This window comes from Westerdykella ornata (assembly GCF_010094085.1).
Source record: "Westerdykella ornata strain CBS 379.55 unplaced genomic scaffold EI97scaffold_1, whole genome shotgun sequence".
Classification (NCBI taxonomy): Eukaryota; Fungi; Ascomycota; class Dothideomycetes; order Pleosporales; family Sporormiaceae; genus Westerdykella; species Westerdykella ornata.
This window is the reverse complement of record NW_022986851.1, coordinates 1,506,543-1,522,548: the sequence shown is the minus strand read 5'-3', so window position 1 is coordinate 1,522,548 and position 16,006 is coordinate 1,506,543. Positions and strand designations below refer to the sequence as shown.

General features: G+C 53.3%; 6 protein-coding genes across 6 annotated transcripts; 2 read left to right on the top strand and 4 right to left on the bottom strand.

Moving 5' to 3' along the window:
* Positions 1 to 563: 563 nt before the first annotated feature.
* Positions 564 to 1,897, top strand: EI97DRAFT_21437 (uncharacterized protein). The gene has a single exon (XM_033793799.1). The coding sequence runs from the start codon at positions 943 to 945 to the stop codon at positions 1,720 to 1,722; it is 780 nt and encodes a 259-aa protein (XP_033658688.1). The 5' UTR covers positions 564 to 942; the 3' UTR covers positions 1,723 to 1,897.
* A 1,264-nt stretch (positions 1,898 to 3,161) lies between these two features.
* EI97DRAFT_21446 (MFS general substrate transporter) lies at positions 3,162 to 5,599 on the bottom strand. Its single transcript, XM_033793801.1, has 3 exons — positions 4,591 to 5,599; positions 4,193 to 4,542; positions 3,162 to 4,138 (listed from the first exon to the last, which is right to left on the bottom strand). Exons 1-3 carry the CDS (start codon positions 5,135 to 5,137, stop codon positions 3,305 to 3,307), a joined length of 1,731 nt encoding a protein of 576 aa, XP_033658687.1. The 5' UTR covers positions 5,138 to 5,599; the 3' UTR covers positions 3,162 to 3,304.
* Positions 5,600 to 6,875, bottom strand: EI97DRAFT_21445 (uncharacterized protein). The gene is made up of 2 exons (XM_033793800.1): positions 6,299 to 6,875; positions 5,600 to 6,234 (listed from the first exon to the last, which is right to left on the bottom strand). The coding sequence occupies exons 1-2, from the start codon at positions 6,751 to 6,753 to the stop codon at positions 6,063 to 6,065; spliced, it is 627 nt and encodes a 208-aa protein (XP_033658686.1). The 5' UTR covers positions 6,754 to 6,875; the 3' UTR covers positions 5,600 to 6,062.
* Positions 6,876 to 9,033: 2,158 nt separating this feature from the next.
* EI97DRAFT_409689 (uncharacterized protein) lies at positions 9,034 to 11,938 on the bottom strand. The gene is made up of 5 exons (XM_033796676.1): positions 11,498 to 11,938; positions 11,176 to 11,435; positions 10,955 to 11,113; positions 9,706 to 10,904; positions 9,034 to 9,611 (listed from the first exon to the last, which is right to left on the bottom strand). The coding sequence occupies exons 1-5, from the start codon at positions 11,727 to 11,729 to the stop codon at positions 9,509 to 9,511; spliced, it is 1,953 nt and encodes a 650-aa protein (XP_033658685.1). The 5' UTR covers positions 11,730 to 11,938; the 3' UTR covers positions 9,034 to 9,508.
* Positions 11,939 to 11,981: 43 nt separating this feature from the next.
* EI97DRAFT_389525 (translation elongation factor Tu) lies at positions 11,982 to 13,925 on the bottom strand. Its single transcript, XM_033796205.1, has 3 exons — positions 13,525 to 13,925; positions 13,178 to 13,469; positions 11,982 to 13,127 (listed from the first exon to the last, which is right to left on the bottom strand). Exons 1-3 carry the CDS (start codon positions 13,697 to 13,699, stop codon positions 12,263 to 12,265), a joined length of 1,332 nt encoding a protein of 443 aa, XP_033658684.1. The 5' UTR covers positions 13,700 to 13,925; the 3' UTR covers positions 11,982 to 12,262.
* Positions 13,926 to 14,306: 381 nt separating this feature from the next.
* EI97DRAFT_497814 (ClpP/crotonase) lies at positions 14,307 to 15,972 on the top strand (the record flags this gene model as incomplete). The annotated part of the gene is made up of 2 exons (XM_033802527.1): positions 14,307 to 14,435; positions 14,494 to 15,972. The coding sequence occupies 2 exons, from the start codon at positions 14,307 to 14,309 to the stop codon at positions 15,832 to 15,834; spliced, it is 1,470 nt and encodes a 489-aa protein (XP_033658683.1). The 3' UTR covers positions 15,835 to 15,972.
* Positions 15,973 to 16,006: the final 34 nt, after the last annotated feature.

Genomic DNA, 16,006 nt, shown 5'->3' with positions numbered 1-16,006 from the left:
GACGGAGAGAGAATGTCCGTCCCGCTGATAAGGATAGAGGGATTTGATTTCGATCCCCCAAATCCCATAATTTACTCCAGACTCTGTTGCCCCTGCTCCCCAGTACGGCTGAGGCGGAGTCGTCAATACGGGCGGGATATGGGACACATGCCCAGCTTCTTATCGGGCGGATTATTGCATTCATGCAACGGCTCACATGTCTTTCTCCTCTCACCCTCCTTTCAAGGCGCCAGTGATTCCGTGCGCCTCTCGGTGTTTGCACTGCCTTCCTCAATACAGAAGGCTCAATACCGAACGAGTGCCGACGGGTGGTTTTTCCTGGATCGGAGGAGACGAATCAATTTCAGCTATGGCTTTCATATGGACGAAATACACCGATAACTAGCAAGGTACTCCTCTACGCAATGGGGATAGGGTGTGTGGTATACGCTGCGTTGGAAGCCTTTTTGAACGCCTGCGTGTATTATGGCTGTTGCAAACTATTGCTGGCAGGCAATTCAACTTGGCCAATATAGCAACCCCACTACTGTATGCGCACACAGCTCGGCGTCAGCTGGAGGTCTCGTCCATCCCAAGGGTCCTATATTCGTGTAAGCTGGCCAGATGAAGGAACCAGTGTGCCTTGAAATTCGGAAGGTCCAACTAATCCAATTGAGGGCCAGTCAGCATGCATACAATTTGGTCGTTGTTTGGGACTCATATAGCGTTCTCTCGTCCGTGCTCCTGGCCGTCGAAGGGGGAGCGTAAGAGACTGATCGAGGATTGCGTTCAGGTGCCTCTGGTCTCCCTAGACCGTGTTACGTGGGATACAGTGCGAGCACATGGCAAAACTCCGTCCACCAGGCTTCTGAGATCCATCGGGGGCAAGAATCAGTCCACTTTCCCGACAACCCAATTCCACTCTTCCTAACTGCCGCATCCGTCAGAGACGGAAGCCGGTATATGGGCATGCCGAGCTTATTGGCCGAACCAGAGCATGCAAGAAGCCTTTTCGTTTGGGAACGGAGCAAGGAAGATTCCAAGCTCCCGTCTTCTCGCCATATGGACGGAAAAAATCAGGCCACTTTCCCGACTCTCCTCCGTGCCCCTTCCTGCGGAAGTAGATCTCCAGATAGGCGGCTGATTAGGCTATCTACTTGTATACAGCGTCTAGAAAATTCTCCGCATTTCATTTCCGACTCCGAAAACAGCACTGTGGTAACGATGGATGTCCTATTACGCCACGTTGTTGATATCATCAGCTCTTCTCACTCCTCTTGGACCGGCAGGGAGTACATTGACTACGATGTCCGTTGCCGATTGTGTGCTCATGGGCTGCTCCGGGCACGACAAAATGAGCGCCTCAGTCGTCATACTCAATGTATTGCGGGTCTTCCCGTGCCCAATATGTTGCCCACTGCATGGAATCTACTGCCTTCTCAGTTTACCATAATGGATATATTTAAATGGCTTGATGGTTCTTGGTCTTCAACTACCAGTCTGCTGCAGCCCAACCCTTCTGATGACACGGATCCTCTCCCATGCAATGGATCTTCTCCCATGCAATGGATCTTCTCCCATGCAACGCCGCACCCGCTGGAGCCCGTGCGCCTCCCGAGGGTCCTCTTGTATGTGGGTACAGCCTTGGTACGTCTTGGTATGCGAGATGGGACAGGTTGGCGATCCGCGACTTTCCAGGTCTTCCGGTCTTCTCCAGTGTTCCTTCCGACTGATTCACTTTGAGGCAGATACAGTCTATGGCTACCCTCAAGGCCATTCCATGCCCTCCCCCTTCTACAGTAGCCATCTTTGCGTGGGAAGATACACGCCTTCCTACTGCATACACCTTCCTACCGGTTATCGTGGAGAGAAGGACTGCATGCCAAACCTCCGTCACGTATATCACAATATCACACAGCCACTTTCTCCAGGGCCTTAGAGAAACACCGCGCTTTTATTACGCTGGGGTATGAGTGGACTCGTCACTTCCTCATGCTCAATCAATCCTAACCCACACCAACTGCATGCAGCATGCCAGCCCTGTGAGTGACAGGGCAAGCAACTCACTGGAACAGACCCTGCCAGCACAGAGATCAAGGTAACAGGGACGAACGGGAATGGGCTCCCAAGACGGACTTCTTCCCGACTCTGCCTCTCCTCGTTTCGTGACTCCAACAGACTTCCCGCTTCTGTATGTACCTCGATCGGTATACGTGGAAGATGCATGCGCATATCTGCCCATCTGCAGTGCCGGAAGGCCCGGAAGCCAAGGATGCAGGAGTCATAGCCTCATACCCGATCGTGCGATCGTGCACATGGTCACGGAATTCGATTCGACGTCTGGGGTATTCTCGGCCTATCGGCCATTTCACAATGCTCGAAGGTCTGTCCCTTGCTTGCACGCCCAATCGGCCACATATGTACGTGCATACGTCATTATAGAAGTCATCTACCAGCCCCTTGTGTCCGAGAAATGACAAAACGGTCGAGGTCTGGTGGTGCATGAGAGCAGATTCGAGACTGTGAGGCATGGAGAATGAGGTTTGGGCGGCTGAAATAGACGGAGTGGCGTTGAGGCGCTAGGGGAAGCGATGTGTTGTCCTTTTGGATCGTGAGAGGAGGCCGGGATTCTGTATAGAGATAGAGAGAAGGAGAGAGTATGGTGTGTGTGATGCGTGCATGTGCGTGCAAGAGGGTCGAATGAGTATGGATGTTCTCAGCGCACCTTGAGGTATCGTGACAATGAACAACTAACGGAGATAAACTACGCTCCTTCAAATAATCGCTCCTTTTCATGAAGGCTTTCTGAATACAGATTAGGTAGCCTGTACTAACCTTTACTCTCCTCTTTCATCGCCCTTCGAGGTCATGCAGCCATCATGTGAAAAACATGCATCTACAATGGATACAATGATTCAGCTTCGTTTGAATCTCAACACCCAGATACTCATCACAGTGATTCATTCCGCTGATGCTCAACCTAGCCCTACTCGAGTGAAGGAGGGAGGGAGCACCTTGCGCATCTAATCGCTCCTTCATAGCAATAACATGTTCATCCGCTTCATGTGAAGCAGAAAAATGGTAAATGAAAAGCCGAGAGCAGGCGAACCAGTTTTGCTTGTGAGGTCAAGTGAAGGGGACAGAGATAGAGAGACGTGGAAATGGGAGACGTGGAAAAGGATGGGAAACTTGCAGATGTCCAGAATCCTCAATATAGACGAGACAGAGACAACATTGCCAATCCCCATGCAACGTACGTAGTGTAATGAACCGATACGAATCTCCACTCCACATGCATGACCTGCTTAATGAATGGTCCGACCCATCAAACCACCTTCTCAGGCGCCACAGCCTTCGGAAACCTCTCTAGGGTGTCTACCGTTTGATCGGAAATCTGCCTGGAGGGGACACAAGTGGGTGCCTGCGAGTGCGAAACCCCGCCTCCATCGGCGACGCGAATCATACCCTCTATATCAGTATTCGGATCGTTACCCTTCTCTTTGCCCGACGAGTCAGGACCGCGACCGCAACCGGTAGGGGTACGAGCAGCACGTCTTCCTAATGCGCGCGTAATCTTTGCACCCACTCTCTCCCCATCCGCGCACGGCAGATACCACCTCGCAACCAACATACACGCGGCCGACACCATTAAGTTCGCTCCGGCCCACATCTGCACAGTGATATACGTCGAGTACTGCGTGACAAGGTGGCCTGCAATGACGGGCCCCGCGAGCGAGGGTACAGCCGCGAAGGTATACATCATGCCGGTCCATTGCCCGAGTTTCGTGTGGCGATGATGCTGTGTCTCGGGCGTGTTGTACGTCCCCGCTAGGATATTCGCCATACTTGCTGGTGGAAGCCCGATAACGGTTCCGGATGTCATGCCGAAGAGGATGCAGAAAGCGATGGCAGCCGCCGTGGAGCCCGCTAGGCTCCAGAGAACGAGGACGAGCAGGGAAGACAGGATCTGGGCAACGATGTGCATGTTGAATTGACCTGTTCTATCGGAGAAGGCGGCCATGGTGAGGCGGCCGATGGTGGAGGCGCCGTTCATGCTGGTGAGGAGCCAGAAGGTTTGGAGGGGTTTGTTGTCGGATTGAACGATGTGGATGGGGACATGGGAGCCATTGCGGGTGCCGTAGCCGGACACTGCTGCCCACTGTACATACTGCGTTAGTGTCTGGATTCAGGGGAGTGGGGTAGAGGGACGTACCTCTTCAAGATTGAAGAAGACCGGGTAGAAACCGAAGAAGAGGAATGCCACGGCGATGGTGAACCAGATAAAGGCTTTATTGTTGATTGCATCGGGGTCAATCCAGGTCCTCAGCGCACGGTAGCTCTGTGGCTTAGGGTGGCTGTGGGCAGGGTTCGGTTGAGCGAATATCAGCGAGAAGAGAGAAGTGACCGCGACAAGAGTGGAGACCAAGCGAACAGCATTGTTGAAACCCATGCTTTCGATGAGGTAGCGCGTCATACTTGGGTATACAACGCCAGCGATGCTGGCGCCGCAGGCTACAAAGCCCACAGCAAGTCCCTTGCGGTTGGGGAACCAAGTTGCGGAAACTGACCATAGTTAGTGAGGCCGATGACTAGTGAAAGCTGAGGACGTACCTTGCGAGCTGGAGACAAAATAACAGGCCATACCCAGGCCAACTACAAACCCCTGAGTAAGCCATATATTGGCATAGTTGGCAAGGGCATTTTCATTTGTCGGATGCGCGACAGAGAGCATAAACATGCCAAATGGAACGAGGAAAGCACCCGTACCAATGACGTACCGGAAATGACCAGCATCCAGGAGTCGTCCTACGGGAGCAGAAAACAGGAGGACAAGGAAAGATTGGGTCGAACCAATGAGATTCAGCTCCAGTTGGTCCTGATCTCTCAAGGAGTGGCCGACGTAGTAAGAGGCAAAGGTCCCGTAGGCGTTGACCAGACCCCAGGAGTTGAACATGAGGAAGAAGCAACCAAGCCAACAGGTATATGCCTGCCACGATCGTGGCCAGCTGGGCTCCCGGAGCCGAGACTCCATCGAGGATGTCGTGGAGACATCTTCCATTGACCCGGTCTGGGTACTGGCGTTAGACATCGCAAGGTCCTCCCGTGAGCCTTTTTTGCTGCCTTTCTCGTTATAGATCCGCTCGCCCATAGCGTTCATGTTGGCCGTTCACGAAAAGATGTAGACGGGTTTGTGACACAAGCCCTGGCACTGAACAACAGTTTTTTTGAAACAAAAAGTTCTGAGATGTGAGCAAACTGTAAAAACGTGCGCAGATATCTTCGGGGTGAAATCAAGGGGGCTAGGCAGGAGAAACCTGGAGTTTAAGAATCCACCTCCAGGAATACCAAGATCTGGGGAAGGGGCATGGGAGTCAATTGATCGCAGGTCCTTTATCGACTCTCCATGAGACCGAACATGGGGTCTAGGATAAACCCGTAGCACAATTCGGTACATTTCTTTGCCATAGTGACGTGTAGACCAACCGTGTAATGACGAATTAAGATACCGGCTACACAAGCAACGCAAGGAAACATACCCAAGACAAGCCAAGATGGGAATCTGCACAATCAGGATTCTCGTATCTGCCAGTTTACAGGTGTGGTGTTTGCCTGTGCCCGGACGTCTCGTTAAGGCGTAAGCTGCCAAGGTAGCTGAAGTTGAAGGCCCGATGCGGTAGCATGCGGATGTGAGTGCAGTGGTATCCGAGTGGGCTTGGTATATTTCCACTCAGGTTTGAAGGTGTCCATGCAGCTATGGGCAATTTCGCTCCCAACGGCATACAGTTTGCCTCATGGTGAGTTCTCATCCATGCTGGGATCCGAGTGACCACAGTGAGGGAGAGTCTACGTACCTTCTGGAACCCCCATGTGGAGGATCTACATGTGATAAGCTGTGTATGGCGAGTTTTTAGTACTGCTGTTTCACAGACATGAGTACTCTTGCAGCCACAGTGCTTCATGTGTGGGCACGACCGCAAGCAGTTAGAATAGCGGAGCGGGACGCTCACCCGGCGGTCCTTGGCACAGAACAGCGGGAGGGTAGCGGCGGTAGGCTTGGTGATTGGGCGGTGATGGGGTGCATATCAAGATACAGGTTCCACCCGCCAAGAGGATGAGCACATTCCCGCCCAAGCCAACCATCCATGCGTCCGTCCTTGCGTCCTTGTACGCCGCGAACAGGACCGGAATGAGCGACCGTGCAACAGCCGTGGCGAACAGGAGTACCTCATGGACCAGATGAGCGAACTGCGGAGGCTGGCACGAGGTAAGCTTCTCCACAATCCGCAATTTCCCAGCAACACAACCAAGGCGGACGAACTAGATGGGTGAAACGAGAAAGGTAAGAGAGGGGAAAATCGCATTATTTAATGTGGGGAGGACCGTTGTACGAAGACTGGGCGGAGAGGGGCGGGCAGATTGTTCTGCATCGCTGAATCTGCCATGATCGGATCCAAGATGCAAGAGGCCGATGTTGCGAGAGGTTGCCCTTCGGGTTCGAGCACGTAAAACAGGTTGACGGACTTGGGCCTTTGTCCCAATGCAATAGCTCTTTAGCACAGCCTCATCTGCTCCTGAGGTTGAATAGAAAGTAGCTGATGGCTGGAGTAGTATCGAATGCTTGGCTAGATCTCTTGTAGAGTACAACGGTAGATACCCTAGTTGCCCCCGGGGCCAAGCGTTCCTGCATACACAGTAGATGAACCTCCGTAGGGTCCCCGGACTTTGTCGCTGGCACGCAGATAAGCGGCGAAAGGGCCAGCTGAGATCCGGCATGACGGGAAGAGGCTGAGAAGGATGATAATCTAGACGATGTTGTGAGCGGGTGCACAGACGGACCAGCTCCCTTCGTGTTGCTTCTGATAACGTCTGTTATCGATTTCTGTTCGCATCTATGACGAACGGTCACCTCCTGAAGGCCAGCCGATTGCGTCGGCCAAGTATAGCGGAATGCGTGGGGAATCGGTGAGAAGGGGACGTTGACGGTGGTTGAGGTCGCCCAACGGAAGGGTTGGCACGATATGTTGCCAAGAACGCTGGAACTCCCTTGCCTCTTCGGGACTTCGCTGACAACCTCACTGAACTCCCTCGACCCACCTGCAGCCAGCAAGCTTCGCCGTGCCCTCTCAGCGAAATCTTGGAAACTTGCGGCTCACAGTGTCATCATCGGGTGGGGATCATATCGGGGCGACCGTTATCTTGCCGAGAACGGAGGAATACGCGCTATCCCTCGCTTTCTCCAACTCATTTCTGAAGGCATCGATCGCGACCCAGGAAGTCAATGCTACAGCTATGCGATTTCCATAGCCATGGCCTACATCTCAGAGAATCTCCACCGTCCTGGAAACGCGAGCATGTGTGATTGACGTCAAGCTCATTATTCAGACACGCCGGGTCCCACACGAGTACCGACTGGCTGCCCGGTTGTCCACCGAGCATCTGGCACTGGATATATCGCATGTAGATATACATCCCACGAGACGGCGCCGATAAAGGAGCCAGTCTCACTCAGTTTCCCCCTTACCATTCTGGACACGCTTGGATATTGACCGTGCAGTAGAGATCTTTCAGAGCGGCGGAGAATCACCGATCAGACACGTATGCGCTTCACACATGACCGCCAGCTGCAGCTGCGTATACGGTAAACAGGACATCTCACTGTCAATATGTGGGACTGCTTGCCATCCGTAATCTGGAGGACGGGCCCTGCTGGCTTGGCGCAGCTTGCAGTGCCCATACCGTTTCCTTCCACGGGTATTTTGACCTCCTCTTGGGCATCAACACCTGCATCTTGCTCGACACCGGAACACCACGGAAGCCAATGGCTCCATTCAGGCAAAGCGGGAAGCCGTCATCGCAGCGGGTTGCTCTCAACACACTCCAGGGCTAAGCCGCTAGCTACATAAGGACCTGTCCTCACTGTAATGAGGAACAGCATCACTATCACGCGCCATAAGAGGGCAAAAAATGGTATCTGTGGATATCACGGTATATCACGCCAACCAAAAACCACACATAAAATGTGTCGCTTTGGTTTTGTGGCATAAACAATAACAAAATAGTGCAGAAGGAAAACAGAGTAGCAAAACTGAAAAGCAACCTGTTATATCTCTCAATCAGTCCCGTTTGCTGCTCTACTTGACATAACATGCTACAAATTTCAAACTACATGTGCTTTTTCGAGCTCCATGAACATAGCCTTATAGTAGGTTATGACAGATGACTATCAAAGATACCCGAAGTTACAATGTTGATGAGTCTCACCACCGCCCTCTCAGCTATCCTTTGGGGCACTATAACAATTACACAGTGCCCTTTGTCAAAAAACCGAAAGCACCATGGATTATCATTGGCGTCAATTCTCTAGCTTTCGCACCGAAGCAAACATGCACTCGAGAGAATCAGCCTTTTGGAAGTGAGAATAAGAAAGAGGAATGTGGGAAGAAAAGAGAGCGACACTACGAAACTGAAGCGGTTTATATACCTAATCCGGTGGCTGCGGGCGTTCGAAAGGCAACCGAATGAACTTCAAACACGGGTGCGTGTACAATATGGTTACCTTGTCACAAGAACTACAACTAAAAGCAGTTTTACGGAATGCCAGTATGAGGCGTTCTTCCGGTGTTGATAAAAATCACCGAGGGAGGGAACGACATTCCCACGTCTCCGGCCTTACCCCTCGCCCTAAAAATGAGGAGATACAAGAGGAGCTGAGCTTCATCCCCTGAGATGGTGGGAAGACGACGGCTTGTATTTTAGGGGTAACGAGAAAGAAGAAGGAAAGTTACGATGCTCGCATGCTTATACAGCTCTTGATGATGGTTATGATGATGATAAAGATTAGTCTCACCATACCCCATACCTAAACTTCTTCCAGCATCATCTCCATTGCGAGCCTCATCAAAGTCGTCATGGCATGTTGACCGGCAACAAAATTTTGGAACCGCCTCTCACCGAAACATGTTTCGCTCGTAGTTCAACTTTTCGGTACCACACCTCACGCGCTGAAGAAAAGTAAAGATTCAAGACTGGTAGGAGACCAGAAGAGGTTTATATATTGGCACCAGCTGCAGCCGACGGCTTACATGACGGTGTCTGTTTTTCTCTTTTGACGCACATGAACCCAATTTTCCTTCTTGAATCGGGAGCCTCGATGTGTTGGAAAACAGACCGCTCATGTAACCGCGTGCTCCCAGTACTAAGGAGGCAGCAGCTCCTGGACCGTAACGCAATAATGTGACACGGAGAACAATGATGTGGAGAGCAATAGCCTAGCGACATGAATACTATATCGCACAAGTCCCATACAGACACATCAATTTCCCCTGCCAATAGGAAGCTTGATAGACGCCGCCCTCTTTATACCAAGTCAATCCGAAGAAAGGGCATGCGAGAGAGCATAAAACAAACCGCCCTGTACACGCCGAAGATTGCCACACCACCCCCCAAGCAACGAGAGATAGACGCCGAACACCTCAATCAAAGCACCGCCGTGAACCCGAGCATATAATTCCTTACTGCTTCCAGCGCTCTACACCATCCTTCCAATCGGTCTAGGAGCCGACGGCCCGGCCATCGAGGGAAACAGCGGTTGCTGCATCTCCGCCATCTCGCGGATGCGCTTGATAAGATTACTGCACGGCCATTAGCATACCATACCGGTTGGTCAATCGAATCTGGATTTCTGCAAAAACGTCGGAAGAGAGGTAGGAAACGACAATTACTCACTTGACAGGCAACCCCAACCTCCGTTCTTCCCCACGCACAATTTCCACCTCCTTCTGCCGACCCCGTGCATGATCCTTCAGATGATCCGTGATCAAACTCCTCCCCAGGTCCGTACTCGCACCGTACACCTTCTGGCTACAGCCGTCGAAGTTGCAGATCCAGCTGTCACCGGGACCGTTGGGTGTGTATGTCGGTAAGGGGGTGGATATAACAGGTGGGAGAATGGGTGGAGATTTTACTGGGGCGTTTCTGGTACGCCATTGTAGGGGGAGGGGTTCTGCGGACTCCGTTTCTTCTTCATCTTGATTCTCTGATGGGGATGAGGGGAAGTCTTCTTCTGTTTCTTCTGTTTCTTGTTCCTCCTCGACTTCATCCTGTTCTAGCTCGTCCGGCTCGGGGGATGCTGTCAAGGCGCGCTTGCGGGGGTTCGTCTCTGCAGCTTCAGGAACATGTTTCCGCTTTCCTGGAGATAAAGCGTGTGTAGGCGTATCGATGGGCATATCGCTATCGCTGCCGGCAGCCACTTCTTCGCCTTCGGAAGCGCTCGCCATATTGGCGCTTGGGGCCTTGCCCTTCCCCTGATTGACGCCTTTACCTTTGCCCGCTATCCTGGTGGTCTTTGGTCGCAGTACTGACAGCCTTCCTACTTTCTTGTGCCGCGGTGGCCGTTTTGGCGTCTCAATCTCTTCTGAACCGGATGAATCCGATTCCAAGTCTTCTTTCAGACTGCTGTGATCTCTTCGTGTGCGCAGCTCGGTAGATTGTGCACGGCGCAAGTCCGCCGCCGAGAGTCTGTTTGCCGCTGCTAGTTCCTGGTAGATCGGTTCGTCTTGGAAATACTCTATGCTCTTCCGCTTCGGATGGTCCATCATGTATCGCAGGTTCGATGCGTAGGCGAAGAGTATATTTCTCGCCAGCTCGACGTCTTCCACCTCGTATCGCTTGACAATGAGTCTTGCTACTCTCTCTAGGTTGATCTGTCCGACTCGTATAGCTCCAAGATTCACTGCCTTTTGCATGAACTCAAACAGTGCTGCTGCTGCCCACCAGTTGTCATCCTTCTTAGGCGGTTGCGGTGCATTTGTTTCGGTTTTGGATCTCCTCCCAGTTCTCGCCGGTGGGGACGCAGCCCTAGATGACTTCTTCTCTTTCTCCTGGGCTTTTCCTTCTATCCGCGCCTTTACCTGCTCGAACTCTTTCTATCCCCTGTTAGCTGTTTCCAAGGAGCGCCTCCGGAGCGCCGGCTTACCGAATACACTCGCTTGTAGTACTGGCATAGCGGTGTATTGCTCCATCCAATCCCTTGCGCCTTGTTCAAAAAGCACATTATCAAGAATGCGCGGTGCTTGTGAAATATCCGCCGCGCCTCTTCCGTAGTGTTGCAGGCGAATCGCTCGTCTTCGGCATACTAATAGACGTTCACCGTTAGCACGCCTCCCGATGCTCAGTCTTTCGTAGTGTAAGACTCACCTCCTGCCAAATCAGCTGCGCACTCGGCCGTCCCCCCTTCTTGCGCGGCTCATTATATATGTCTGTCACAAAATACAATATCTCCACCGCCTGCACCATCCCGTCGTATATGTCCTTATAAGCCCTGCCAGGCCGTAGCTCATACCACCCCGCCGCTCCAAGCGCCCAAATTACCGTTTCCCCATCCTCGGTCTGCCCGTAGGAAAACCGCGTCACTTCCCGGATCACGATGTCGGTGGGTCGCAAAGGCTTCTTGACCACTACGAAATTGTCTCGTTAGCCATAGCGTAGCTCTGGCCGCTCAGACTCGAGAATCGCTCACAATACTTTGTCTGCGCGCGCTCCACCGAGTCCAGCCGTCCCTCCACCCTCAGCGGCGTATCCGCATACGCTTCCAGGAGACTCGCGTGCCTGCCTGGTCGCCCATTCTCGTAAACGACTTGCGCATTGCTAAGGATGTATATTTCGTATTCATCCTCGGATTTGTATAGCGAAGGGTCTAGTGGCTTGAGGACTGAGAGCTCGGGGACCAGACTGGCTGCGGGGGTGGGCATTTTCGTGCGGCGGAACGTGTAGGGCGTGTCGCATACTTTGGGCGAAGCTATGTATGTGAGAACGGAAGGAACGATGCGCTCGTGGAACAACACATGGGAGACGACGACAGCTCGTGAATATGTGAATGCGGGTCGCGTCGTGAAAGTGGGAACCGCGACTGTGGCTGACTGCTGTGGCGGTGCATTACCCGTTTACTCCGAGGTTCTGTTGGAAGTCACTTTGCGACATGTCAAATGAATGGCCACGCCCAAAAGGCATGTAAGAAGTCATTAGATAATCTATCTTCTTCCTCCGCCCAAGTAAGACTCTTAACGCCTTCCAAACCGCACTTCTAGATCCCATCCCGCACAAGTGTCTAAAGTACAATCCATGTGCAAAAACATCATGGAAAAGCGGAGAGCGGGTATGCACAGTTCCAAATAATGTACAAGAAGCTCCCGGCCATATCTTACTTATCTTACAGTCCGAGAAGGCGAGTCCGGCGGTAGGCGTAACCTTACAAAATCATGAACAGATGCTCCAATTTTGGCATTTACTCAAGGATGCGGGTGACAAGGCCGGTCGCGACGGTGCGGCCACCTTCACGCATGTTGAAGCGCTGGCCGGGTTCAACGACGTGCGGCTGGTGCAGCTCGCAGACCATCTCGACGTTGTCGCCGGGCATGACCTGCTTGTCCTTCTCCACACCCTCGGGCCAGCTCAGGTGTGCTGACTCGTCGGCAGTCCGGATGAACATCTGGGGACGGTAGTTCTCGCCGAAGCCCGTGTGACGGCCGCCTTCCTCCTTGGTCAGGACGTACATGGAGACCAGGAACTTCTTGCTGGCCTTGACGGTTCCGGGAATGGCAACAACCATACCGCGCTTGACGTCCTCACGCTTGACACCACGGAGAAGGAGACCAGAGTTGTCACCGGCGCGGGACTCGTCGCAGGACTTCTTGAAGGTCTCGATATCGGTGACCTTGGTCTTGATGGGGGCAACACCCTTTCCGACAAGCTCGACGTCAGAGTCCTTCTTCAGGACACCGCGCTCAACGCGACCAGAGCAGACGGTACCACGGCCGGCAATGGAGAAGACGTCCTCAACGGCCATGAGGAATGGCTTGTCGACATCACGCTCCGGAGTGGGAATCCAGGTATCGACAGCCTCAAGCAACTCATCGATCTTCTTCTCGCCAATCTCGGGTTCACGTCCCTCAATGGCGCACAGAGCCGAGCCCATGATGATAGGGGTCTCGTCACCCTCAAAACCGTACGAGGAGAGAAGTTCCCTCATTTCCATCTCGACAAGCTCCAACATCTCCTTGTCCTCAATGGCATCGACCTTGTTGACGAAGACGACGATTCTCTGGACACCGACCTGGCGGGCAAGCAGCAAGTGTTCTCTCGTCTGGGGCCTAGGAATTGTCAGCGTCGTTCTCTCTAGATAAGCTCAAGTGTCCCATACATCTGTCCGTCGGAAGCGGCAACGACAATGATGGCGCCATCCATGTTGGCAGCACCAGTAATCATGTTCTTGATGTAATCGGCGTGACCCGGGCAGTCGACGTGGGCATAGTGGCGTTTGTCGGTCGAGTACTCGATGTGTGCCGTGGCGATGGTGATACCACGCTTCCGCTCCTCAGGGGCCTTATCGATGGCGCCGTACTCCAGGTACTTGGCCATGCCCTTCTCTGCCTGGCGCTTCGTGATGGCGGCTGTGAGAGTGGTCTTTCCGTGATCGACGTGACCGATGGTACCTGAGACGCATCAGTCCTCGGAGGTTCGGAGGCAAGACAAGGTGCTCAAACCTACCAATGTTGACGTGCGGCTTGTCCCGCTGGAAAACGGCAGCATAATTCCTCACGCCGTTGACATATCTGCTGGTGCCCTGGGCTCCGAGAGCTTGCTGGACGGGGTTGCTGTACTTGTTGGATCGGAGGGCGAGGCGGCTGGTGCGCCACAATTGGCGAGAGAACATGCCCGACATGACTGCAGATCAAAGAGGGAAATGAAGAAACGAAAATGAGGGAATTGGAATTGGAGATGGGATGTCCGTCGAGATGGTGGTGGTCCGGCGCGCTGCCCCAACATAAAAGTTTACGCCAAGCCTCCGCGGCGTCGCGATGCACGTGATGAGAACTATTAGTATGCACCCAGTGAACTGCTGCTGGTTAACAACAAGAAGGATCCTACACTTGAGAATTTGTAGCAATTGGACTGCTGTTTACTTCCCTTGGTGTTCTGTTTCGCCCTTCTTTTGTCTCTATGCTACCTTGCAAGAAAGCCGTGCGCGCTCCGTCAGTAAATACCCAAACAGGCTAGTCTCTCACATTTTCCAGCCAGGACCACCGCAAGCTTGAGAAGCAAGAACAACAACGTCAACGGCGGAGGAGACTATCCGGGACCCATTCTACAAGGATTTTCGGCGTTCCTTCATTTTCAATCCCTCAATCCAACACCTTTCCACTGCCAATTGACCTACCACAGCACCTCCGCGGTGTCTCCATCGCTCTGCTTCGGATACCCGAGGTTGGCACAGACAATCCATTCCGACGACCTCACATCACCCACACCTCACTCCGCTTCCCTCCCACATGTCTCTCCGTACCGCAATCAGACGCACATCTCCGCCGCTGAGCTGGGTCTCGCGGACACCTACCACAGCGATAATGCCCCTCCGCGCAAAGATCGCGAATTCCGCCTGGATGACCGGCAGCCGGGCTGTAAGCATTACCTCCCCCACTCCTCTCTTTAAACCATATTCACCAATCCCTTATGCAGTACTCCACTCCCACAGAAAACATCCTGGCGCCCCAGCCCGAAGACGAACCCGACGATGTCCTCTTCACCACCAACTCGGGCGTCCGCAGCATCGAGCTGAACAGACCCAAGAAGCTCAACTCCCTGAACGGCAGCATGGCACGTAAAATCATTCCCCGCCTACAGGAATGGTCGCGCTCCGAGCTCGCCGGCGTGGTCGTCATCAAGGGCGCAGGCCGCGCATTTTGCGCTGGCGGAGATGTCGCGGCGCTCGCGCTGTGGAACAAGACGGGGAAGGAGGGACAACAGAAGTCGGCAGACTACTTCGGACTCGAATACAAACTCGACCACCTGATCGCTACGTACTCGAAACCCTATGTCGCCTTCATGGACGGCATCACCATGGGCGGCGGCGTTGGCCTGAGCATCCACGCTCCCTTCCGCATCGCGACTGAGAACACCCTCTTTGCCATGCCCGAGACCACCATTGGCTTCTTCCCCGACGTCGGCGCCTCCTTCTTCCTCCCCCGCATGGAGGGCGCGCTGGGTACATACCTGGCGCTCACGTCCGAGCAGCTGAAAGGGGTAGACGTCTTCTACCACGGCGTAGCCACGCACTACATCCACTCATCCTCTCTCCCGGCGCTCGAAACCCGCCTCGGCGAACTCCAATTCCCAGACTACATGTCCCTGCAGAAGCGCTTCAAAATCATCAACTCCACCATCGAAGAGTACGCCAGCGGCCTCCCCTCCCCGCGCCCCGCCATCTCCGGTGAACTCCGCCGCACCATCGACTCCATCTTCCACAAAGACCAAACCTCCATCGCATCCATCCTCTCCGCCCTCGAATCCGCCAAATCCTCAGATAAATCCTCCCAGGAGATCAAGGCCTGGGCAGACAAGACCATCAAGACGCTTCACACCCGCTCCCCGACCGCCGTTGCAGTGACCCTGCACCAGATGCGCGTCGGCCGTGAGTGGAGCATCGCGCAGACGTTCCAGCGCGAATACGACATCGCGGCGCATTTTATGCAGCACCCGGATTTCGTCGAGGGCGTGACTGCACGGTTGATTGAGCGCAAGAAGGAGAGGCCAAATTGGCAGCCGAATACCCTGGAGGAGGTCAAAGATAGCGACGTGGCCGAGTTCTTTAAGCAGAGGACGCAGTTGCCGTTGATTAGTGACAAGGATTATAAGGAGTATCCGCATCAGTGGATTGGGTTGCCCAGGGAGGACGAGATTTTGAGGGAGGCTGCCGGGAGGAAGAGCGAGGAGGTGGCGAATGTGTTGTTGGAGAAGTACGAGGGGAAGCAGGGCGTGAGGGAGAAGGTGGCGGAGGTGTTGGAGAGGTATGGACAATAGATACTTCGAAGGAGTTGGGTAGTGGATGTAAGTTTGGAGTGTAGAAATAGAAGGACAGCCACATTTTCAATATGTATATATTGATTGCTATGCTATGACGGTCTCCACGGGAGTGAACTTGCACTCTGCGAAGGAATGAAAATGATAATTATCTTACTCTATTCGCAATGGT

Excerpts from the sequence above, each read along its gene's own strand:
- EI97DRAFT_389525 (XM_033796205.1), bottom strand. The coding sequence starts at position 13,699 with ATGTCGGGCATGTTCTCTCGCCAATTGTGGCGCACCAGCCGCCTCGCC. Across the intron at positions 13,470-13,524 it reads CAAGCCGCACGTCAACATTG|GTACCATCGGTCACGTCGAT; the intron begins GTAGGTTTGAGC and ends GATGCGTCTCAG. Across the intron at positions 13,128-13,177 it reads GCCGCTTCCGACGGACAGAT|GCCCCAGACGAGAGAACACT; the intron begins GTATGGGACACT and ends GACAATTCCTAG.
- EI97DRAFT_21437 (XM_033793799.1), top strand. The coding sequence starts at position 943 with ATGGGCATGCCGAGCTTATTGGCCGAACCAGAGCATGCAAGAAGCCTT.
- EI97DRAFT_409689 (XM_033796676.1), bottom strand. The coding sequence starts at position 11,729 with ATGCCCACCCCCGCAGCCAGTCTGGTCCCCGAGCTCTCAGTCCTCAAG. Across the intron at positions 11,114-11,175 it reads CGCAGCTGATTTGGCAGGAG|TATGCCGAAGACGAGCGATT; the intron begins GTGAGTCTTACA and ends AACGTCTATTAG. Across the intron at positions 9,612-9,705 it reads AGGTTGGGGTTGCCTGTCAA|TAATCTTATCAAGCGCATCC; the intron begins GTGAGTAATTGT and ends ATGGCCGTGCAG.
- EI97DRAFT_21446 (XM_033793801.1), bottom strand. The coding sequence starts at position 5,137 with ATGAACGCTATGGGCGAGCGGATCTATAACGAGAAAGGCAGCAAAAAA. Across the intron at positions 4,543-4,590 it reads TTTTGTCTCCAGCTCGCAAG|TTTCCGCAACTTGGTTCCCC; the intron begins GTACGTCCTCAG and ends AACTATGGTCAG. Across the intron at positions 4,139-4,192 it reads TCTTCTTCAATCTTGAAGAG|TGGGCAGCAGTGTCCGGCTA; the intron begins GTACGTCCCTCT and ends CAGTATGTACAG.
- EI97DRAFT_21445 (XM_033793800.1), bottom strand. The coding sequence starts at position 6,753 with ATGCCGGATCTCAGCTGGCCCTTTCGCCGCTTATCTGCGTGCCAGCGA. Across the intron at positions 6,235-6,298 it reads TTTCTCGTTTCACCCATCTA|CCTCCGCAGTTCGCTCATCT; the intron begins GTTCGTCCGCCT and ends ACCTCGTGCCAG.